Source organism: Argiope bruennichi, chromosome 11 (assembly GCF_947563725.1).
Source record: "Argiope bruennichi chromosome 11, qqArgBrue1.1, whole genome shotgun sequence".
Taxonomy (NCBI): domain Eukaryota; kingdom Metazoa; phylum Arthropoda; class Arachnida; order Araneae; family Araneidae; genus Argiope; species Argiope bruennichi.
Genome location: NC_079161.1, coordinates 102,474,214 through 102,500,531, shown reverse-complemented (window position 1 = coordinate 102,500,531; position 26,318 = coordinate 102,474,214). Strand labels below are relative to the sequence as shown.

Genomic DNA, 26,318 nt, shown 5'->3' with positions numbered 1-26,318 from the left:
TTTATGTGTCACCAAGATTTAAATTTTCTTTAAAACTTTCTAGTGTAAATAATATACTTCCAAAGTATCTGAGAAATGATCATCAATATATAAGATTTGAATAAGACAGTTTTGTCTGTTTCCTTTTTTTCCCTTCTTCCTGGCACTTCATAAAACACCTGTTACATTGTTACATTTAAAAACTGAGTCAGCTCTTACATCTGTCGAACTGCCAAAAACGTGAATCTTTTCATATTGTTTCGTACCTCCTTTCACTATTTTTTTCTGTCATCATTTTCTCACGTTTCTACTTCTATATTTTGTATAAAATCATTTTCCTTTTTATAACAAATTTCCTCCATCCAAATGACCGTTTAGAACAGGATCTTTTGTACGATTTCCATCTTCTTGTGTACAATGAGTAGCATGCAAAGTGTTTTGGTAAGTGGGCATGAAATGTGATTTCTCGGAATTTTTCTTACTGAAAAACGAATGTATTTTGTTTAGGAATCCCTTGATTAGTGTAATTAATAACTTTTGCCGTGAAAGGTAAACAAATATTAATCTTCGAAAAAAAAAATGAAATTTACATGTCACTATTCTCTTTCGAAAATAAATGTGAAAAATTCTTTGCGAATTCCAGAAGTAAACAAGTTTACATTGTTCTCGAAATATATACATCCAAAGAGATACAAAAAAAAAAAAATAATAATAATTTTTTTTCAAGAATTGTGTTGATTACTTTGCATTATATCAATCAGAGTTAAAGAAAGTACCAATGAAAATAAAAGCAATGGATCTTGTGAAATGTAACATTTAAAAAGAATTTTTTTCTTATTTTCGTATCTTTTAGACGCCTGGCAAAAGCGTTTATCATGAATTTGCTCGATTAAAAATTTATGATATACTGCAAAATTTTGCATTAAACTTGCATATCCAAATCATTTTCATTTGATCGAATCTCGACTGGTGCATTGTGTGTACATCGAAACGAGCTGTAAGATTAAACTTGCTTATTTTCTAAGAAAATACAAATATTAAATTAAATTAGTAAAGCATTAAGTTATTTCAGTTATTTCTATTTACAATGATAACATTATTTCTCCCTAATTATACTGATAGCTTAAATGTTTTCTTATTATCTGTTGGAAAATCTACCCAGCTATCCATATTCGTAATTAGAAGGAGCCTTTGTTAACACAAATTGCTTTCGAAATAGACGCAAGCAGAATTTCAGAATTTATAGTGGCTTATGAAATATATAAAGTATAAATAAAGACCAGTGCTACTAAGTACTTTCAAAGTTTTCAAATGCGAATTTCCAGTGTTTTGAAATTACGGCTGGTTGATATTTGGAGAAATTAGCATTTCTTTGAATTTATCAACAAACTGGAATATAAAAAAGCGTTTAAACAATTGTATATTATATTTATTGAATAATCAGGAAAAAATTACATCAATAAACATGATTAAGAAATAAATTATATGTTAGGAAAAACATATAAATTTAATGCTTCCAAATAACTTCGGAATTGCAAGGTGAATTGGCCTTTAAATCCGAATTTATATATATAAAAAAAATGCTTGAATTCACATTTTTTGCTGAAAATTTGGTCATGAGATCATTTAGAGGGTGCCGGTCAGGAAATGAAGAATAAAATGGTTTGGGGTCACGGAAAGTTAATAATGTTTTAAAACATATATCAGTGATTTTGTATACAGTATTCATGAATTTTTGTAAAAATACCATATATATTCGGGAATATACAATGGTTTATTTCATTAAAAATCTTAAATATTTACCTGTTTTTTTGGACATAGCATGTGAAGTTTTGAAATGATAATATGAAACTTACGGAATACGTGAAAATATGCTATCGTGTTTTTAAATTTAAATGAATATTCATTTAAAAAGGAGCATTTGTATTAAATAATTTTTAAATATTTTGTATTTTTCTTTCAGAATTTCAAAAGCAGATATAGAGGGTCACATTTATAAAAAATAAACAAGTGAATTCCTTTAAAATTAAAAAAAAATAATGACATTATAGCAGTTTTCAATTGCTATCTAAAAGAAGCTGAAAGATAAGGAATTCTTCACACACAAATTTTCTTAATTTGCATCAGTGATTAGTTACATTAAATTTTATAAAATCTGTTCAACTTTGCCAAATATCCTTGAATATTTATAAATTAAATACATAATTAAATACATAAATTAGCTACCATAAGTGATAAAGAAATTTATCACGTGTCTCACGTTATTAGCACAAACATGACTTGTAACATTACGTAACCTGATATACACTGTATAATAAAAAGCTTTCGGTACCTTCATTATTTGCTTATCTTACAGATGCCTTTTGCCAGAACGAGGTCACTTTTATGTGAGAAAAACTACCCACTACTTACTGGAATTTTTTGCAATAATTGAACGGTATTCTTGTAAAAGAAAATTGGCAGAACACACGGTTTTGAGGTGTTCTGATTTATTTCGAATCTGACTTATTATTTCATTTCTCAGGTGTTACAGATTTGTATTGGTATGTTTAGAGTCCGGATTTAAAATATCATTTTAGATGTTTCTGCAAATAATTTGAATAACGTAGTAAAATCTTACGATTATTTACTTTTCTTAGTTTTTGTAATTATATTACAAGCATGTAGGAATATTTAGTATACTTTGAATCTTTATAAATTCACAGTAAGTATTCGAAAATTCAAGTCTTAAAAATATCAGTTAGGGAAAATGATCTAATCATTTAATTTCATTTAGTCAGAAAACGAAGAGCAGCTCATTGCAGTGCTGGGATATTTTTGAATTTAACTGTATTATACTGGAATGTTTATATTCTTGCTTTATGTATGTATTCACAATTGTAAATTATTTATACAGTTGAAATTATTTACTACAAATGCTCATATTTCCTCAAATAAAAAAAGTGTATAATACCAATTTTAATAAAATATTATCCTATTAAATATTCTGCAACTTATGTATAATTTTGTCGAAAACTTATTACAACGCTTTATAAGCAGTGACTTTCTTCCTGTATCAAGAAAATTTGAAGTTTAGTCATTAATAAAATCATATTATTATGAACATTTTTAATTTTTAATTTTGTTATACTATAAAATTGTTAAGTACTCTAAAGCTAGCTTTTTTCTTTCAGGCTGCTTATAATGTTCCTCCAACAACAAGATTTGGTGAGTCTCTACTTTGATACTAATATCTAAAATAATTGGAAAATGAAATTTAGAACCAGCCTCTTAAAACCGGAACATGCATGAAACCAGGGAATGGCATCCTTCTCTTGAAGTCAACAGATACGAGATTTGTTACAAATTTTTGGGAAGATTTATATTTTATTCTATTTTCATTACTGAGAACTCTAGTTAAAACATTTTACACGTTGATTTAAAGTAAAGTACGGCTCATAGAGATAAGATCAGAGGGAAAGGATTGAGTAATTCGTTTTGCTATAATGGCAGGGTAATTGCTTCACAGAATATAATCTTTTTCCAGGTCTCGATTCGCTCAAGAAGGGATGGTTCAGCGAAACCGGCTCGGTGATGGGGGATCAGGCGATATCAGTGAAGGTGGAGAAGATACTGTTCCAAGGAAAATCAAAATATCAAGATGTGATTGTATTTGAAAGGTAATATTGAGAAGATATATTTGAATAATTTTGTAACGTTATAAAAGTTTTTAATGAGTTAATATTTTAAATAGATTTATATAAGTTTATTATAGGTTTAAATATGCTTATATGTTTATTTTTATAGGTTTAAATAAGTTTTTATATTTCATATTTTCGGAAGCTTCAGCTTTTATAATTCGTTATCTTTATTTCATCACTAACAACACATTTTCTTTTTAGCAACCTAGAATAATTTCATCACACAAATTCAGGCCGCTGTGTCTAGTAGTAACCAATTCACTGTTAAACAGTTAAATGAGGGGGAACAAGAATGCAATACGCCGCTACTAGATTACTGTGATAATTTGCTGTTTTTGAGAATGTCGCTCACTTCCAGGGTCTCAAAAATAGTAGTTTCCGACGGAAGCCCTTTAAATTTCTATGAGATTAAAGGACCCTTCTGGCCTTGAATTCCTAACTGGATTTTTAATTTGCTATAAGGTTCTGCACCAAAAGTCTTAATTTTTTTTCCAGAAAGATTCAATAAATTCACTATTTATCCTAAAACAATGACATAAAGAAAGCATATGACATAATATCATATGTTGCCCTACAATCTTAAAAGAAATCTCCTTCCAAATATTTCATCAATAGCATTCCCTGTAACTGGGTTTGTTTATTGGGTTTTAGACACTTGCAATAAGTGATTTTACTGAATGTGCGATCAATATAAATAATTCCAAACGATTGACATGTGGAGGTGATCTTTCATATATTGCGAGCAGAAAGTGATAACAACATCAAGCGCTTATATGAAACAAATATACAATAAAAAATGACAGATACAGTTTGTTCTATAATTTTGAAAAGTAAGCAAATGAAGAATCTATAAAATGATGAATTAATATATAATTCTAGAAACTATGCGAAACATAAGTGCTTCAATAAATCTCTACGTGGTTCTTGAATACAGCGCATTTATTAAACATAGAAAGAAACACAGATATTATCAGTTTTTCACACAGCATCATGTTAGGCAGTTCGAGGGAGGAATGCGCCGGAGTGAACGTAATCACAGGACATTCTTAAGCGAGAAAAATAGTTCAACTAGCTTCATCCCAACAATAAGAAATACAAATTAAGAAGAAGGAAAATAACAGTTGCATGGCAGTCATAAAATACATAATATAAAAATTTCATTGTAATCTAGGAAAGAAAAAATAGGTTGTGGATAAATATATAAATCGTAATTATAATTACAGGACGGTCACACTTCAAATGATTGATGTATAAAAACATAAAAGGAACAGAAATTGTCAGGAATTAAATATCTAAAAATGATCAAATTCGACAAGTAAATTCACACAAAAAAATTTCAATGAATGTGCCAAGAACGAAATAAATTGTCAATAAACTCGAATCAAAAATTCTTACAGCAGTCTTAAAAGGTAAAATGTTTTTAGCAGCAAGTATTTGCATCCAATAAATGAAAATTATTCACTCACACAAGACATATAAATTATTTTTAACGCCAAAAAACCAACCAAATTAAAATTAGATAAAGAAGAAGAAACCCCACATATAATATCAGAAATATATAAAAAAAGTTCTAAATCAAAAATGATTTTTCAAACACAATTAAAAAAATGACTATAAATTTTTTCACTGACAAATCAATTCGAATATTAACAGTTTATTTGTTCAAAAAGATATTTAGGAAAGCCTTATTTAAATTACTAGCATTAGATTAAAAAAACACTGAAAATTTACATATTTTCTTTTCGGCTGGCAATGCATCTTTGGTTTTGCACTGAATTATACAAAAATCGATTGTTTATCTATTTTTTTCTCTTAAAATACATCTTTGCCTTTAAAGAGGAGAAAAAGTGAAAACAATTAAATAGAAATAAACCCTAAATTTTTCATCCAAATTTTTATTCTAATTAATGCTCACAAAATGACAGCGAAGCATAAGAAAGTAACTGAGTAAAAATTGAAAATTTCGATTTGGAATTCAGCAACTAGGAAAGTGGCAGTCGGCGATTGAAGCACGCTTTACACACCCAAAATGCATAATCCTTACCACTTTAGCACTTTCCAGGTACTGAAGTGACACTAATAATTTTAGCCTTGGCTTCTACCAAATGCTGAAAACACAACCCATTATTTTCAAAATACTTCGTCGTATGTGATTACGAGGTATGTTTTAAAAGAAAAGATAGAAAGGGTGTAAGAGAAAAGATAACGTTGATTTGTTCGTTGATATTTGTGGCTCTGATTTCATGTCAATTTTCTTTTGTTGTTTACCATTTCAGAATAAACTGATGTGAAAAAATATTCGGTACCTTGCATATAGCGTGAAGGAAATTACCCCATTCAATACAATCAGAATGAAATGTTCATATTTTTGCTTTAATAAATTGTTGAAAATATAAAACAATATTACAATGGCAGTAGGATTCAGAATACCGCCCAATGTAAAATTCTCTCTGCCATCATTTTTTAAAAAATTTCATATTAAGTGGTATATTTGCAAAGTTCATTTATAGGAACTTCGTAAATTTACGGAAAATGTAACCAATCGATGCTATGGATTTTTTGTTGGACCTTTCAGAATAAGTAACGAAATCTGAGTTTACTGGTGAACTTTTTCAAAAATCCCGGGAAATAATTCGAGAAAACTGGAATCCCATTATGCTTGGGTCTGAACGGTTTAAGACGCGAAGTCAAATTGTTGTTTCGGTAATAGGTAGTATTTCTCTGTCCTGGCTGTACAAAAGCTGTACCGGGATTTAGCAAATATTTAGAAAATTGTTCCAATATATGGCAATATATTGACGTAATAGGAAATTCATTTTAATAAAAATAAAGGATTGTATTTTCAGATTTTGATAAACCCTTGTAAATGACATTGATGCAATGGACTGTTGGTATTTCAAGATTCCATCTACATTGATCGGGAAATAAATCCGTGAATTAAAGCAAGTGATGCGAAGTGCATCATTTGAACCGGGGGTCACAGAACAGATATTATATTTTTCTCAATATTTCAGATTATTCGCATTTTTTTCAATATTGCATAACTTTATAAATTGCCTAATTTTTTCTTCTGTTACATAATCAATTGCATAACTTTTGCGACTGTTGCTTCCAGCGCCAAGTGGGGGCGAGTCCTCGCCCTCGATGACTCCTTTCAGCTGACCGAGTTGGACGAATGCTCGTGGCAGGAAATGGCAACTTTTCTGCCTCTCAATTCCCATCCCAATCCTAAAAAGGCAAGCCATTGATGTTACTACTATAAACAAACATAGAAAGAAAAATTTCATTACATCAGGGGAATTATGAAACATTATTATAGACCCTAAAATTTTAAAATCTAAAATTTTCTCTAAATTTATTGGTGTGCCATTTAAAAAAATAATTGTGCCAAAAATGTACGAATATTTTAGAATCAGTGGAAATTCATATTCACAGCTTGTACAAAACTATATCGCATGTAAAATATTTTAGAGGCAGCAAAAAATTTATAATATTAGATAAACAGAAACTCAGAGAGGGAAATTGGGTTTTAATTTTTTATGTAATGTAGTATAATTAATGAAATATAAAAATATATATATTCGTAAGTTAATAATTTATTGTGAAAATGAAACAAGCGTACGAAAATACAATTTTTTTAGCCTGAGTAATAACTTCAAGGTCATCATAACTTATTTAAATGAATTGGGTTTATATTTTTTAATGAAAACTGTCAACCTATTTTTAACACATTTTTTCATTCAGATCTTTGCCCGTATTAACGTCAGAAGTGCAAGTAAACAACTACATGAATATGACAAAAAGAGTCCATTTAAGTTACTTCCATGTTTTGGAATGAATGTTGAAAAACTATAGTTATATCTTAAAAACTTAAACAATGAACATGAAATTAAAAATACACCAAGTACAAGGTTTTATCACCCAGAGATTTAAAGAGAATTTTAAAATTATTACCAAGTGGGAAATGCTCAAATACAAAAAAATAAATAAGTGAAATAAAATAAAACCGGCTGACTTAAATGCCGGAAGAAACTCAAGTGCATTATTCAAAGTGAAAATTTTCCTGTGCAGGATAAAGTGATGTCAATCTGTTTTGTTGGCTAGACGCAAAATGCAGCCTTTAAAATGAGTGATAGTATAACCCAGAACAGTGGATGTATGTAATTTTCCCCTATGAGAAGAAACGAAACTGGATATTCCTGATGACTGGAAGTATTATTGGTATCACTTGAGAAAAGAATTTTTTTTCAAAATGCAAATTTATTGGTTTATATATAAACATGTTTAGTTTAATGTTGTGAAACCTTTTGATTTTTTTTCTGGGAAAACGAATTCACTGACCCATGTAGATACTTTTACTAGGCATCTTTTTCCTGCAACAACTGTTGCAGTAAATAGAAGGATTTACCGAAAATGTAATACTTTTTCCCATATATATATAATGCAACTATAACAAGGTTATGATTCCAGATAATTTTATTTTAAATTTCGCTAATCATTTTCAATAGTTATTCGAAATCCTGACTTAAATTCTTAAAATATGAGCCATTTCTCCAAAGCTACAGAATAGAAATCCGCAGTTCAAAATGAATGATAGAAAAACTGACTTGAAATGTGCCACATCTCGATACTGATCACGAGAGGTGAGGTATTTGAGAACACTAGAAACCTAATTAACTCAATAAACCGTGTCTTGCTTTACTCAATTGTATTTATTTTGATGGCTTTGACATTTGTACACAAGTGGAAATATAATATTTTTGAAACATTTGCATATTTTCATAAAAATTCCTCATAAATATGTGTGTGTATTTGTGTGCGTGTATTTGTGTGTGTGTGTGTGTGTGTCTGTGTGCCGTGTGTCTATTTATGTGTCGTGTGTCTGTGTATGTGTCATGCGTCTGTCTTTGTATGTACATATGTTTATGCATGTGTGCTTGAAACTCTTCCAATTACAATTAAATACCATCATTTTGTCATAAATATTAAGTACATAATCTCTTTCCAGAGTTTACATTCATCAATTATCGAATATTTTTATGCAGTTTGGAAATGCTAAAAGAGTCCGTCACATTTAAAGACTTTTCTTTTGAATATAAAGATTCCCTAAACAAAATATGTGTTGAGGTAATGAAAGCTCATTTTATTAAATATGGCAAATATCAATAGATGCAATATTTCAGACTATTGATATTCTAGCCATAGCATACCTTGTCATTTTCCACCTGCTGTTGACTTGACTTATCAATTACTTTAAGAGTTTCCGTTCAATAAAATTTCTAGGTGTGAGGATATATATATTTAACTTCCAATGAATAAAAGTTTTGGTAAGTGATTTGCACCAGAGACCAATTTCTCTCTTAGGAAATTTTAAATTGATTTGAAAATACAATGACAACTAAAAACCAATCCATAATTATCTTTTCTTCTTTTCTTTGTTCTCTACGTCACTGAATTTTTCATTGAAACTTCTTATCGATTCTTTTCAAGAAAGCACGCGCATTTTAAATAAATCTTTACAAATATGCAGAAAATCAAATATGTATTTAGGAAAAGAAGCTTTTAGCGCTGAAAGACCTGAAGAAAAATTTTGTTAAAATCTACAATTCCGAATACTAGAAACTCAATTTGATCTGTGTATCTATTTCAATTACTTTTCAGTTTACTCGTTTGTATGCTCACCGACAAGTGCAACCTGTACTTTCAACATGATTCCCAAAACGGGCAAATGCTTTTCTTCCATAACTTGGTTTTAACCGAAAAGCAAAGTGCAAAGTAGCTGGCAGGCGGACAGATGAGAAGATGTAAATTACCAAGCACGTCTAAAACATCAAAATTTGGAAGTCCAATATTTTATAGATGATAAAATAGTATGTATATTTCCTACAGGTAAAAATGAAAAGTTAAAAAAAAAACACATATATGAATTAAAAAAAAAATTCTTTCATAATAGCGAGATGTTACAGCAAAATTCAAAGAATAATAGAAATAAAATTATTTTTTTAATTTTTTTCTCTGATTTATATTTTAAAAGGTTGTTACTTCCACAGGTCCTGGTCATCGGTGGAGGCGATGGAGGATCCGTGAGAGAGATTTCGAAACATCCTTTGGTCGAATCCGTTACTATGTGCGAAATAGACGAGGTAAAACATTTTATGGAGTTTTAATAGGCAATAACTCCAAAGGCAATAACTTTGAAATGGTTTCTTCATTTGGTCTGCAATATTATATTTTCTACACATTTTAAAAATGTTTAATAGTACTTTCAAAAATAACGAGGATTTTATACAATTCTAATGATGTAGCATAATCACATAATTGAGAGCAAAAACTTATTATCGTTCGAAATTCCAATTCCAGCAGAAAGCGTATTTATAGTTGTTCCAAACTATAAATCAGAATAGTTGAAATTGGTACTTAAAACAATTACTAAGTGTTTAAATAACGAAATACATCGAGGAGAAATTTTTATCGTATTTGAAAATCTCACAGCCCATCGCTGTGAAGTGTAATAATATTCTGTAAGTATAATCTGACATTTTTCCAGTCTCACTAAATTAAGCTCACTGACTATTTTTAACTATTTTGTTTTAATGATTACTCAAAGGAAGCACTTTCTGCTTGTTCAGAATTAGTATTAAATTCATCGAGCAGACTTGTTTATTCTTGAGTCAAAGAGGAACTGATTGCCATTTTTTGTGTTATAATTTTATCTCCCAAAGTTACTATAGGGAGATTTTGATATAAATCATTATTCAAAAATACATAAATGTGTGATCTAACAGTTTTGCTGCGAAGAAACCGTGCTCCATATATCAATTGCAATTGTTCTATACAGTCCATTATTATTTTATACAGATAAGGAATAAATATCAGAAATTTAGTAATACTGCTTTCTTTCTCTTATCAGATTGAACGTATCATGTTAGCTTTTTAGTTAATTATTGATATTACGACAAATTTTAAACAGAAAAATTCTAATTTTTATTTAATGATGATGGAAGTCAGTTACGTTTTAATTCTTTCTTTATGGGCAGATGGTGATTGAAGTGTCGAAGAAATACCTACCATTCATGGCAAAAGGATTCGACAGCCCGAAGCTGAATCTCTACGTCGGAGATGGAGTGGAATTCATGAAAAATCACGAGAATGAATTCGACGTCATAATAACAGATTCGACAGATCCAAAAGGTATGAAATTCTATTCATTCAAATTGTATTATTTTTGTAATATCAATAAAGCATGTTTAATTACTCTTAAATTATTTTGATTTCATAAATTTGAATCCAAAGATGAAAGAAAATTTATATTCTTTCATTTTGATGGCAAACGAATAAATATTTAATGATATTTAATAGTATGAAATTTCCTATTTAGGATAGAAAAAAATGCTATTAAAATATCATGTTTTTTTTTAAGAAAAGAAACATCTTTTGCACTGTGAGAGTTGAGCATTTCTTGAAATAGACAAATTAATTGATCTACCAAAGTCATATTCTAAAACTACTTCCTACACTAAAAAAAGACAGAATAAAAATTGCTTTATTTCCTTCATTTGAGTAATATTTTTAGAATTCTATTAAATGAAAATTTAATAGCATTAGAAATTATTGTCACAAATTTTACCCACGCTTTCGAAATTGCTTTACTTTAACAGAGCAAAGAGGCATAAACACCTGAAAACTAAACGATGATTCATAGAATTTCTCAGCATTTAAATGTTCTGATCTATAGCTTTGTAAAACCATTGTAAGTTCAATTCGCATCCTATTTGTATTTTTAATCAATCCAATAATTTTTCCATCCATAGAACAAAATGGCAAACTTTCATTAAAGTTATGCTTTTTTGAGTTTTTGTAGTTTTGATAAAATTATGAGAGTATTGTCACAAATTTCAAACACGCTTTACAAAAATACAAAATTTTTGGCAGAAAAAAAATTCCGAACCTAAACAGATGAATAATAGAGTCTCATCATAAGCGCATTACTGCTTCTAATATTTATATAAGTTTGACTTTAAATTTCTGATCTCCTGACTCTAGAAAATCAGGGCAAGTACAGACAAAGTACATTTAATCCAGCAATTTAACACCCTACTTTCAAAGCTTCAGCAATTCCGTAACTTTATCATCAATTTATGGATAGAAAATGGAATAAAATTTCGTTCGTGGAAGACACATTTTTTTTAAATAAACTTTAACTTTCCATGTTTTACGTTCACATCGCATCTTCAGTGATTTGAAGGATTCCAATTTGATTTCTTTTTAACCCTTAGCACTCTGAGGGTTCCTCTCAGGCACCATTTAAGACGGTGCAACATTTTGACGTTTTATTTATTTATTTTTCAATTTTGATTGTTAAAAATGCCTAAAGAATGATAAAAATACGTGGATTAATCTTTCAGGGAAATTCAACTTAAAACAATTATATATTAATTTATTTTTTGAAGCAATAAACAAGTTCTTGTATTAAGTGCATAGTTATGCATCTAACTACCTTTCAGAGTGCAAAGGGTTGAATCTAATGAACCAATTTAGTATTTACAACAGTAAAAGATCCAAACGACTAATAAAAAGGATCAAATGATTCTTCTCTGTATTTTCCAAAAACAATATGTGATCGAATACCATTACGTTTTGTATTTGCATGAACACAGTATGTATCGACGCATTTCAAAAATCAAATTCCATACCAGATTTGCACCTGCTTGTTTCGTTGTAGGTCCGGCTACCTGCCTCTTCGAGAAACCTTACTACGAAAATCTGAAGCGAGCTCTGAAACCAGACGGACTTCTGCTGTCTCAAGGTACAGAAGTTCTGAAATGTTTTTTTAATATGCGTAATCGTAGAAAACATAAAAACAACTTTTAATTGAATATATATATATATATATATATTGTTTTAATTTTGAGATGGTTTTAAAATAACTTATCAAAGATGTTTGTTTCAAAGTTGTCGCCGTGAAACATCAAAATTACGAACGCAGCAAGTAATAACAGCTATAAACTTTCAGTGAAATAATTTCACTAGCGTTAATAAAAATAAATATTTGTTGTGAATTCAAGTCGTTTAAAAGAATATGATACTAGTTGAAATAAAGCTGATGCTACTGAGACATCATCTCTTATGATAACGCTTTTTATCTTCTCATAAGCAAAGAGAAAAAAATGTAATCGTCAAAAATTTCTGCTTTGATAAGTTGCTGAATTTACACATTTTACTCCTCTCGAAGACAAAAAGAAAGAAAAGAAAAGAAAAACATTTTTTGGAATTTTTTTTTTTAATGTCTTGAACGAAATCCATCATATTTCTGGATCTGAGAATCTAAATATTTGTTTACCTGCGTTCATGTGAGCGCTATGATTCATAGAAGGAATAAGCTAGATTAAAGTAATTTGAAATATTTTATAACCACATTGATCTGGATCGAATACATGAAATGGTTGTTTTCTGTCGATTTTTAAGCATAGAAACGAATTACAATTTGATACATGCGCTTGACACCAGCACTGTAGATCCATATCAAGTTTTGGACACAACTGGATTTCCAAAACATGGAAACAAGCATTTCGATGAGAAGATGTTCTTATTAATTTTAATTATCCAGATGAAATAATTTTTATACTTAATTATCTATCTATCTATTTTTAAACACACGCACACACATCCCTTAATATAATTTAAATCCTAATTATTATTTTTTTTAAATCTTAAATTTGTCCATACTACTTTATTCTTTATTTCCAGATCCAAATCTCATTTTTTAAATTTAATTATTCTTACATGCGCTCTAAAAAGTTGATGACAATGCAGTACTCATACTGGAAGCGAAAGCTTAAAAATCTCGAACACCTGCCATATTCCTCCGACATTTACTTATTCAACCCTGTAAGAATCTCTTAGTATATATATATATATATATATATATATATATATATATATATGAACTATAGTTTGTGGCACAATATGCTTACATTTTGTAACATATTTATACTAGGAGAGACTTTCTGGTACGACCGAGCTTTAGTGAAAGAAATGATTAAAATGTGCAGAACGCTCTTCCCTGTGGTCGACTACGGGACGTCTTACGTGGCTTCTTTCCCAGCTGGTCAGATCGGATACCTCTGCTGTTCCAAGAATCCAGTAAGCGGTCGACTCTTATTTCTCTAGAAACATATTATATAATTGAATTGCTTCCCCGAATTTGAAAAGTTAATATTTTTATTTGTCTTGTCATGAATCGTGTTTGTGAATATGGAATTTTATAATCAAAATTTTAATCGTTTCTTTTTGCTCTATAATTTTGAAAAATTTATAGTTGTGTCTTTTCATTATTAATTCTGTACTATTATTTTCAGAACTGAATTATCAGTTAATAGATTGATTTTAATAAATTTTATACCATATGAGGGGCTCCATATGTTGTAAGAAAAAGGGTGGTGATCTCACAATTCCATATTTTTTTTAACAGTGAATTATGAATTAGATAAAAGAAAATAAAATGTAAAAACGCTTTCGTGGTATGTTTTTATGAATATACTAAATTGCAGAAAATAACGTTTTTTAATAAAAAATAAAATATTAAAATAAAATAATAAAAACGTGAGGTGCTGAAAATAACGCTTTAAAGAAATTATTCCCCAATGAATACCACAAGAATGAACATATCTCAGCATTCATACAAAATTAAGATATATTACAAGTGGGCAAAAAATTAAAATTAGCTTAGAGTAAACCAATTAGCCCTCCTAGCTTTTATGATTTTAATTTCACGTCTGCGTGTGAGATTATAAAATCTAATTTTTACATTTTAGGACATAAATAAATTGTGTTTTTAAAACTGTTTTATTTTTATTTTTTAACAAAACGCACTGCTATGATATATATGTCCGAAAACAGTAAATCGCTTAAAAGGATAAAATATTGAAACCATTTCATAACATTCATTCGCAAAATCCATCTCAATAACTCATTTTTCCCTGGAGTGCCTTTATTGTAATTTTTTTTTTTTTTTTTTTTTTATTTCTCATATCAACCTTTCTTGCCCAAAGTGTGCAAAGCCATTGCGAATCGATGGATAGAAAACGACAGAAAAATTAACCAACAATATTTCTTTATTTATTATTATTACTTATTGCTTAAAAAACTTGGCAATTAGAATAACAAATCAAAAGATTTTGCTCTTCTATACCACTGGGGGTGCTGGATCAGAGGTGACCATTCTCTGTCTCAGGTCTAAATTGCGATCTGTGGTTGAGTAAATGAAATGTATGAATGAAATAGGTCCGAATGAAGAGCTGTGACTAGGGATTGCAATACCGGGATACCGAATACCGGTATTTCGAGCAATTTGTACAATTTTGTAATACCGGTATTCACAAGTTTAAATACCGGTTTTTCGGTATTTACTAGAAATTTTTAAAATTGTCACCATTATAAGTTCAGGTATCGCGAACATAGCAATATAGTATACGTTTTTGTTTTTATATCTCCCTAACGGGCGAAATTAATTCGCTAATGAATGACTTAATTAATTGCTCAAATTTGAATTAGCGAAACATGGATTATCCCCGAAAGAAAATATTGTATCCATAACGAATGATGGAGCAACAATTATGAAAAAAGTTGGAAAGTTGATTGGTGCAAATCAGCAATTGTGCTATGCTCATGGAATTCAATTAGGAATAATAGATATATTACACCAAAAATATAAAGAACAGAAGAATCCAAATATTGTGGATATAGAAACTTCGGATTCCAACTTTGAAAAGAGTAAGAGTAAGAGGGATATTGACAATGAAGATAATGACAATGCAATTGTTGAAGAAGATATTGCTAATAAGGGTGAAATATTAACCTATCAAGAATTGTTTCCTATAATTTAAAAAGTTCGAAAAATTATTAAAATATTTAAACGTTCCCCTATAAAAAGGATATGTTACTAAAATATATACTAACTGAAAATAAAACAGAATATATGTTAATATTAGATTCTAAAACACGTTGGAACAGTTTACTCTTAATGATGGAACGATTTTTGAAACTGAGAAATCCAATCCAAAAAGCAATAATCGACTTAAACCTGTAAATTAATTTTTCAGATAGTGAATTCGACTTAATATCCAGAACTATATCGGCTCTACTTCCAATAAAACTGACTATTGAGGCATTATGTCGGAGAGATTTTAATTTATTAACAGCTAATGCAACAATAAATTTCATGTTGCAGTCACTGAAAGAACAGCACACATCAGTATCTGAAGAATTATATATTACATTGAAAAATCGCACAGAAGAAAGGCATACCGAAATAGAAAATGTTTTATGGTATTTACATAATTCTAATGATTTTAAAAATGAAAATTAAAAGAAGAAAAGAAAATAACCAATTCAAATCTGATTAAGTTAGAGTAAAGTTTCTTAAAAATTTTTTCCCACAAACCTATCCACATTCAGAAGAATTCGGTTCAATTATCGAATATGATGTCACTACTGTTGATAGTGAAAATGAATTGTCTCTTGAACAAAAATTAGAATTAGCAATAAATAAAAAAAAATTTAACGAACCAAAATACAATACTGAAGTCAGCTATATCCAAAACCATCCGACGAGAAATCGATTTATTTGAAGATGAGGGATTTAGAGGTAAATACTTGGAAAAAGTATATCGCGCATTGCTAACAGTACCACCAACTAGCGTAGATGCCGAAAGAGCACTTTTTAGCTGGAAAGAGCACAGCTGGCAATTTTTACACAAAATTACTTTTCAGGCGTAATGATAGTACAATGGATGCATTGTTTTTTTAGATCACATTACAAAAATTTGTAATAGTACCACAGTCTGAATAGTGATATTTACACTTTTTTTTGTGATTTAAATAAATAAGATGTTTCTTTACTTTTTTGTGATTATATACTGTTATAATTTATTACAGATTATTTTTTGTGATATTTATACTCTCTAACAAAACTGGCAAATAATAAAAAAAAGAAACGCCTGTGTTTTCATTCTTTTTCTAAAATTTCTAATACCGGTATTAAAACCGGTATCCCGGTATTAAGATTTAAAAAATACCGAATACCGGTATTGAAATTTTGGTCCGGTATTGCAATCCCTAGCTGTGACGCATGAGTAGCTAAGACGCACTCTTGGCCCTAGATGGCGCTACTGAAACAAGAGACGCTTAAACTCGGCTTAAAATCGCTGTCTTCATCAGTGGTATTGTCTATGGTAAGTGCCATAAGCATCAATAATAACGACAAAATATTGCACTTTCTTTGTTACGATATCAGAAAATAGAAAAAAAAAAACCGTTGCAGTACAAAATAGTAACAATTATTAGTGCCTGTAATGAACCAAATAAAATGTAACTTTCTAAGTCATTTAAGAGGAACATTTTTAAAGGCCTTTTGTTTTTAAGTAGAATACTCTTCAATGCATTATCTCTTTACCCCTATATCCAATGTATTACCTCTAGTTACAGTACCTACTGTAGGATATTGTATTCTGTTTAATTAAGACTTTTCGATGGGAGATATTGAGATCAGTTACTCTAAGCATTACAAAATACGTTAAACTGGTTATTTGAATAATTTTTAGAAAAATTAAATGTCTCTCTACAATCTGAAGCTTCTTTGAATACTTTATGCGTAATATTTATCGCTTATTTTCTTAAATCAAACAGTTTTAAAGTTAAAATTGTTTACATTTTGTGGAGGAAATTCCTTTTCTGGACATACTTTTTAAAATGTGTTGGCATTTGTACTTGATGATACATGCAAATTATTATTCTTTAAATAAATAATCTCACTTAGCTACGAAATCAAGCTTAATTATATTACAAAAAATTAAAAAAAAATCATATATTTTTAAAAGAAATCTTTTCAGAACATTGAGACTCGTTAATCAATAAAATTACACTCCTAGCATTGCTGGAATGAAAGATAAAATGAGAAGTGTTCAAGGCTGAAATAACATTTGCCTCATTTCTGAATTTCTTTTCCAGGACACCAATTTCCGAATTCCAGTCAACAGATTTTCTCATCAAACTTTGAAAGAGCTTGATTTGAAGTATTACACTCCCGACGTTCACCGAGCAGCGTTTTCTCTACCATTATTTGTGGCAGAGGTACGAACTGTTTGTTTATTTGTGTTTAATACATGCTTTCCCCTGTTTCTTTCATCAGGCGCTGTAGTGAATAGTTCTAGTATTAAAGCTCACGAAATTCAAAATGTCTCCATTTTACTAATTAACATTTCTTCCTTGTTCAATTATATTAACGTCCCATGTAGAAGCTACACAAAGGCTATTTTGGGGTGGAACTGAAAATTTTAAACGAGAAACAGATAATGAGAATGACACCTGATCACCCTGTCACACCTACGAGAAAAGTATAGTATTATCTATGCAGCTTGAAATTAAAGGCAGAAACTTAAAAAAATAATGATTTTCACAGATACTGCGCAAAATACCAGGGTTGACACTTTTATTCTTATTCTTATTTTCTTCGTAGAAAAAAATATACGTATGTTCTTTGCATTTTTATTAGTGAGGATGGTTCTTTCATGTTCATTTCTAGTTACAATTCAGAATAATAATTATTAAATGTCATATTTCCAATTTGCGATTTTGTATATGAAATTAAAATGACAGACATAAAAGAAATTATCCACAAATGCCAGTGCCTCTATTTTGGGCTTTCTTTATGTGTGTGAATCCTGAATACGAGTGAACCCGTAAGTGTTTACGAACTCGCACCTAACAGATATCGATAGAATAACAGTCCGTCCAGATGGTTGTGTCTTCTGGTAAAAAAAGACGAGTTATTGCAAGTCAACCCATATGTGAGTGATTTGTCAAATGTGGAATACAACTGAATATTCAAAAATCGGGATATCAGTATTATGAGTTTGATGCATAATCCTTTTTTAGGTTTACTTCAATGTCAAAACATAAGAGCCACCCTGTTTTCGAATCTTAAGAACAATCAGCTAAACCTCACTTCCTTACAAAATTCTTGTAACAGAATCGCATTTGTAACAAAACGAATGGCTTGAAAACAGAATCGCCTTTCTTTTTAATTTAGATATTTAATATTGCAAAATTCAGAATTTTCTTTAGTTCATCTATTAGAGCGCTAAGAAAAACAGAGGTGATTTTTGTTTAATGTAACAATCAGTTTTGAATCTGATATTCGTAAAGAAGTAATATTCGCACACTTTATTTAAGTTCTGGATGCTTGCCATATATATATATATTATTTTATCTACATTGATGTTCACATGTTCCTGAAAGTTTATTTAAAAATTTTTCATAACCCTTTTCTTTCTTGCAGGACCTTGGATTGGATTGGGAAGTTAAAAGCAAATGAAGCTCACACGTAAGAGAATGTGTAAATGAAATAAATATGTTGAAACATACCAATAAAAAGATTTATGAATCAGTTGCGTGTTTGTTTAGGGCTTCACTTTCATCTTTGAACACTAATTGATGTGCCAGCGGAGAATATCTAGAACAGTTACGAAATTTCATGATGAACTCGATCAAACTATTAAGTTCACGATATGATATTAAAAGAAAAAAATATTAACCAATTGAAATACTTGATCGATCTCCAGTTATAAAATCTGAGTAATTGTTTTTTACAAGAATTGTGATTTACCACTTACGGTATGTATAGCAGTATAAATCAGTGTAGTCAGTTTGCTTTCACGCTATAATTACATCTCTCCAATTTAATTTTAGAATTCGTTGCAAAACCTGCAGAAGGAAAAGAATATAAAGATGCGATGCAACTCAGACAGTTCTCACTTAAGATATCAAGTGATAGGAATAATTAAGTTTATCATGTGTTTATGGTTTTAGGTGGTTTGGCATTTGTCGGGGTTAGTTACCCTTCCTAACCCCAGATGGTAGCGCATTCCCGTTGTCTTGAAAGTTATGCAGAAAAGATTTCTTGTTGTTTAGCAGTCAAGAAAAATAAACGTTCACGTGCAGTGCGAGTGACCAGTAGCTCGGGAGGGAAAGCAAAGCAAATTTATTTTAACGATCACAAGGAAACCCAGCGAGTTTCTTGTGAAATTAGTAATTTAAGAAGAAAATAATTTTTATTGCCTTTAAGAAATATTCGTAACCGTGATATGGAATTGCTTATCGGAAATTGTATAAAAATAAGGAGTGGCTCGATGTGAATAAACGGATGACTAGTCAAGAAAACTGTTTCCTGATTTTTCTTGCGAAAAATCTCTTATTTTCTGCAAACAGGAGCACAGGGTATGTGCTCATGAACAGTGCAATAATACTTCGTTAAAGAGATGTCCCCTATATTCGACAAAATTCCTTAAATAGTTTGAAAGGTATTAAATGTTTTATAGCTATTGAGGTCAACTTAGAATCATCTTAATACTTCCAGAAATCAAAGAAGAAAAAAAAGCATTTAGTGAAAATGAATGTATAGAACTAAAAATTCTGCAAAAGCTTTCATAGATGGGAGTAACAATGTTTAAATAAACAACAAAAAGAAGTAACTAAATATATATATAGTATCTTTCTTGCATACTAATACGCGTATTGAAAATATACTAGAATGACTAGATTTTCACTGTATGAGCATAAATCATTTGAAGAAAGTGTAATATTTCAATAATTAATCATCTTAGCTTCAAAGACATTAAGAACAAATTGCATTCTAGATAAATCAACTTCCATTTGAGAGCAACTTTAGCTACAATGCGAGGTATCATTTGACTTCCAAGTTCTATTTCTTGATGACTCGAAAATCAACATATAACACGCCATGAACAAACACAAAGTATTCAAGTTGAATCAATGAAAGTTTGATCTTAAGATTTGTCGAGGGTAACTGTGAGAATCCGTTCACATTAAAAATTTAACGTGATTTCAGGAGGTATTAACTTCACTTTCGGTATAACTGCCTTTTCTTTTTAAAAGCATAAAAACGAGACAATAACTTTGATTTTTTGTCATGCATAACTTAACCCATTGTTTAAGCCAGCATTCCAGTTATAATTTCTAATCATCAATTAAAAAATGACTTTCGCTTCACTTAGATTTAATATAAATGCTGCTCATCTACATTCATGTAAAATCTTCGACTTTTTAAGGATATTATATCTTCATATAAACGATTCTATTAAATAAAGATAAAATTTCAATTCGTACGCCTGATATGGAAACTCTGAATTTCTCTCAGAATTCTTTCATTGTATTTTCGGATGTTTGCGTGGTAGTGAGGATCTAACAAAACCAAAATCATCAATCAAGGGATATGCCAAGAGATTAAAAGATTAAATTAGTTCGAAAAAGAAGATACGTTTAATTAAATTAAATTTGAAAAGTAGCGCTTTATTCCACAACTTCGCAACATATAAAAGAAAGTTCAATAAGCCTTTTGGAAAGCATTTCTTCCTATTTATGAATATAGCCTAAAATTATGTTAAAAGAATCAGTAATTTTGAAGATAGAGAGGCACCCCAAATTTCAGTCATCCAAATTATTAACTGATAAATTGTCCGCACTGTGTAAAATATTTCTCAAGGACTGAAATGCGCATACTTAAAAAATGTGCTTTCTTTATTTTAGATAAAAGTGAAAACCAGTCAATGTAGATCTCCATTCTTGAAATATTTTTTTAATTATTTTCTGGTCAATGCAGACAAAACTATTTTCTAAATATAATTTTCTTCAGATTTTTTTTTCTTTTCTTATTTTACCTCATAAACCATAAGTCTGAAATACTTTTTTTCTAATACTTTTTTAAATTTTTTAAAAAAAAAAGTATTGGCATATATTTTTCTTAACGAGTAATTTGGGGAAAATGAGATAAAACAGATGGAATCGTGTTGAGTTATTCGAAAATTTTTCCACTCTGAATATTTCGGTAAATTGATGAAAAATAGGAAAATGCATAAAATACAGCTATGAAAGCTTAAAATTATTTAAAAAGGGCTGAACTTGGATTGAAAAAAGTAGCTGAGCTTGCATGTCTATAAAAAGGAGATGAAAGATTGATTTTAATTTTGAAATAGCTCACCATCTAAAGCAAGAACTGCATCTTTTAGAGCTGGAATATTTTTTTTTATATGTTCAGCTTTTATAAGATATGTTTTCTCCAACTTTTGAGCTGTTTTAATATTTTATAGACATTATTTTATATATTAATTTTTTAATAAAATTACAATTTCAAGTTTTGAATAGTTTGATTAAAATATCTACAAATCATTAACTACCATTATTAAAATATGAATTATGGAAAATAATAGTTTTTTAATCAAGGATATAACAGTTAACAATTCTTTAATACGCGAAACTTCTTTGATATTTTAATATTACCTTTAATCGGCAAAATACTTGAATTTAAGTTTTAAAAAAATATTGATCACCACATTTTGCTTTTCTTTTTTGTATCTCTAGTTTTATCACTCAAATAAGATATACTTTATTTAGCTGCTGTAAAATAAAATGTCTTGTTTCATCCACACGCAGTAACACTCGTAACCGATCATCTATAAATAAACTGTTAAATGGCCAGTATATACTAAAGTAACTAAGTGTTGCGATTCAGGTGCAACTTTACAATTTTATTGAGATTGTATAGATAGAACGGTATGAAAATACACTTAAATCAAAGCAATGATACAAAAGAATCCGAAGTGAAACTTTGCAGCGCCCAAACAGGTTCAAATGGGTTTTAAAGTACTTTATAATACTATATATTCTTTTCATTGCTTAAAACCAGCTGCCTGGCTTGACAGTTTTTAAATAAAAATTGAAGTAAATATATAGATAAAAACTAACAACAAGCGTAACAGATAAACAGAGAGTGCTCTTCATTGACCTTCTCACATCTTTCCATAGAAAGATGCCTTTTTCGATCTCAAATGAAAATTGAATGTCTCTGATGTTATGCAATCAGATCTTCTCTGCTAGAATCAATAAAAATGCCTTAAAAACATCTAAAATGACATTGCCTGGAAAGTTTTTTTATCGCTTCTAATTTCAACTAAGTAATACAGATCTTTTCTTTATTATTGTCCGGCACAAATGTTCACACAAACTAATTTTTACATAATTTCAATTTACGGAAAATAAATTTTGATTGTCTTGATAATTTTTCATTTCAGTTTTTAAAAATATTGTTTTAACCCTTAACTGGGGAGGTGAAATTTTAGCACTGAACTGGGGAGGTGCGGTCTACGAGACCGCATTTCATTTACACTCAAATTAAATTTTCTAATTAATATATAAGTATAAAAAACTGCCAATATATTTTTTAGATATTTTTCTTGACATATAGATACATTTTAGAAATTTTTCAAAATATGTTATCATTGAAGAAAGTAAATCCGTTGGAACATACATTTTCTTCTGAAATTACATGTTACGATAAATAATTTTCTTGAAAAAACAATTTTCTTTTTTCTTTTTAAATCATATTTATTTTTGCAGTATATGAAGGTATATAGAAGACAATATAATGTAAAATTCATTAATTATATGAAAAATAAAAAAAATGACAATGGGTAAAATTGGCCCTTTTTTTCGTCTTTCATAGCACGATTTTCTTGGGCATTTTAAACATACAGGTTAAGAACTAGTATAAAAATCAACATATATATCTTAGTATATTAATATGTTTTATATTTTTTTTTGCAAAATGCATTATCACTAGAAATATTAATTATATTTGAACATACATATCAGAATCAGTTGAATGCGAACTTTCATTAAAAAACTCTTCTGTACAATTACCCTTATCACTAAAATCACTTTATTCTTCATTTAAAAGTGTCTGGAACACTGCTTCATAATAGGATCAGTAAATTGGATAATATTTCGGGTCCCAAGTTTAAGCGCCGCCATCTGCAAAGCCTTGTTTATCACTGGGACACTAACAGGGAGATGGGGTCTTAGAGACAGCGCTCGAAGAAATAACTGAATTATTTTAAAAAACACCTGCTGAAATCGGTTGAAAAAGTGCACTTGTATTGAAGGTTACAAAACAGGAAGCTACAGGGCAATCCATTCAATTGAGCTAAAAATAGAATAGGAGTGACCAAAAATCCATTGCTAGCGGTCTCACAGACCGCATGTCCCCAGGTAAGGGTTAAATTACAACTAAGGTATTTGAAAATGAATAACTGTTTTTTAATATTTCACTCTAGAATCACAACGCGTCCTATACAAATAAACGCAATAGTGAATTGGAAAGAGAATTTCTTTTATGTTTTTTTTCCCCGAAACCACGCAAGATTTAATACGCAGATGATTCCAGATACTATGCATAAAAAATTTTATCACAGCTTTGGAGAGACTCGTATGGTTTTAATTTTACTTTCGCTTTCCTGTACATGAAGTGTACAAATCGAGAGTGCAACAGCCGATGAAATACAGAGCTTCAAGATTTGGCAGAATCTCAATCTCCCGGAAGCTGGAGAAAAATATTTTTGTAATTATGATTATCCGTCTATCTGTGAACATGATAATTTAGAAGCCGCCACAAGCGAGATAAACGAAGATGAACTTTAAAATATTTTTAGTGTCAAAATAACAAGTTCCTACGAAATTTTGGATGATTTCAGGGCGTGGAAAGTATGCACGCATTTGTGTGAATATGTCGTCCCAAAAATATGGAATCCACAATGCATGAAATTTGGCATTTTATTTACCATTAAAGTAGAATGGTAAAATAAAATTCCACTTGTTGTTGTTAGAATTGCAAATTTTGGACCAAATGAGGCAAAGAGAATGTGTTAAAACTGTATATTTGATTTCTTTTCGCTGTACTTTGGATCACAGCGACGAAGTCAATGGTAGAACATCTCCTGCTATTTTATTTCTTGGCATGATGAAAGCCTCTTTGTGGTTCAAAAGGCGTGATGCCATAGCAAAAATGGTATATTTGCTAGAGGGCGATGCCTGGTGAGCAAATGAAGAAAGAAAGCAGAAGATTACTGAAGGGGTGCACTTATAAAAGAAGCAAGTACATTGGCTTGAATAGTAAAACATTTCAGCGAAAGTCTTCAATGAATATAGATTTTGAATTGAACACCGATTGGACGTGGAATCGGATGCATATCAGTAATGATGATGACAAGAGTACATATCAAATTTCATTTGTCTAAGTCATGGCATCTTCAAATTAATGCGCTTAAGTACTCACAAAAATATGACTGACATCAGAGTCTCTTTGACATAATCAGCCCACAGTTAGAACAATTCTACCTTGCAAATCAGTTGAAAAAATCTTTGAACTCTTATGGATATTAATTTTTAAAAAATAAACCAGTGAATGTATTTTGATCGTTCTTATTTCAAATTAGAAAATAAGACTTTTAAATTATACTTCAAAAAATTTGAAAAAGATTCTTGAGTTAAAATATCGGATGCAGAAATCTTAATTTTAGTTTTAAAAATGTTTTAAGAAAAATGACTAATATTTGAAAAAATTTAAAATTCAAAAACTGATGCCAGACGGGTAGAACAAATTTCATGAAAAAAGGCAAATGTTTGTTGCTTCTTATTGTTTTAAATTTTGAGACTAATATTTAGATGCCACAGTCGACTAGGAATTTCGTTTCAGTTAAATCTATTATGAATAATTAAATGTACAAAAAGCATTTTAAAGTTTCAAAGAGTGATTAAATATTAAAGTCTGGCTATTTTAATAAGCTTGCAACTATTATGTTTACTGCATACATAAACATCTCTAAAGGAGTCAAGCCCCATGACATCAGAGTCTCTTAAAAATGTAACTGTCTAAGAAAATCTGCCATCTAAATCCATCTTCTAATTGCATGTTGTTTTTTGCGATAATGTAATTCACTATCGGATTCTTCGTGTAAATTACGGAGATAAATAGAATCTTCCTTCCGCAGCTTTCAGCAATAATAAAAAAGTCACGCTTTGATCATATATTTGATGAAACTCTGAAAACAATCTGAAATTCATTCTTACAATGAAAACTATTGTTAAAAATTTTGCCAGAAAAATATTTTTGAAATTTTTTTTAAAATTCTGGGAAAATTAGGCTCAAACTAAAATGGCATCAATAAAATTATTTTTAAAATTTTTTAAATGTTATAAAAATCAGTTTCAAACATCAATATATGCGAAAAAATTTCGAAACCTTCTCTTAACTTTTAATTAATTAAAATGTTCCAAAAATTCATCGTATCGAAGTATAAATCCCCACTTTTCAAAATATATTTGTGTCGATTTTTTTTTATGCTAAAGGGTTTGACATATAGAGTAACAATTCTCATACAGACATATTTCAATCAACAAGATTCATACTCCGTTATTATTAAAGACCTGCAGTACAAATGGATGCCGCTGCAATTTTTCTTCCCCTTCATTTACAAATTCGCTGCGTTGTTATGTAGATCAAACTGTAAAGAATATCGTTCAGTTCTTTATTCCCTAATAGCAAATTGAATATGCAGTTGAAATTGCCTTAAAAAAGCTTAATAAAAATTTTTAGAGGCAATAAAAATTTGATGATGATTTTAAATAAACCTATTAAAGACTTTTGTTACAACGCATTAGAAAATATCAAAATGTGCTTGAAAATGTAGTTAATATAAATGATGGGGTGTACGTTCAAAATCACAAAACAATGGTGAAACAAATAGCCAA

General features: G+C 29.6%; 1 protein-coding gene across 1 annotated transcript; it reads left to right on the top strand.

The window, feature by feature from the left end:
• The first annotated feature begins 295 nt into the window (after nt 1–295).
• On the top strand, nt 296–19,104 carry LOC129957123 (spermidine synthase-like). The gene is made up of 10 exons (XM_056069282.1): nt 296–420; nt 3,153–3,186; nt 3,506–3,638; nt 6,775–6,895; nt 9,710–9,802; nt 10,697–10,850; nt 12,382–12,465; nt 13,657–13,802; nt 17,667–17,789; nt 18,997–19,104. The coding sequence occupies exons 1-10, from the start codon at nt 397–399 to the stop codon at nt 19,030–19,032; spliced, it is 948 nt and encodes a 315-aa protein (XP_055925257.1). The 5' UTR covers nt 296–396; the 3' UTR covers nt 19,033–19,104.
• Nucleotides 19,105–26,318: the final 7,214 nt, after the last annotated feature.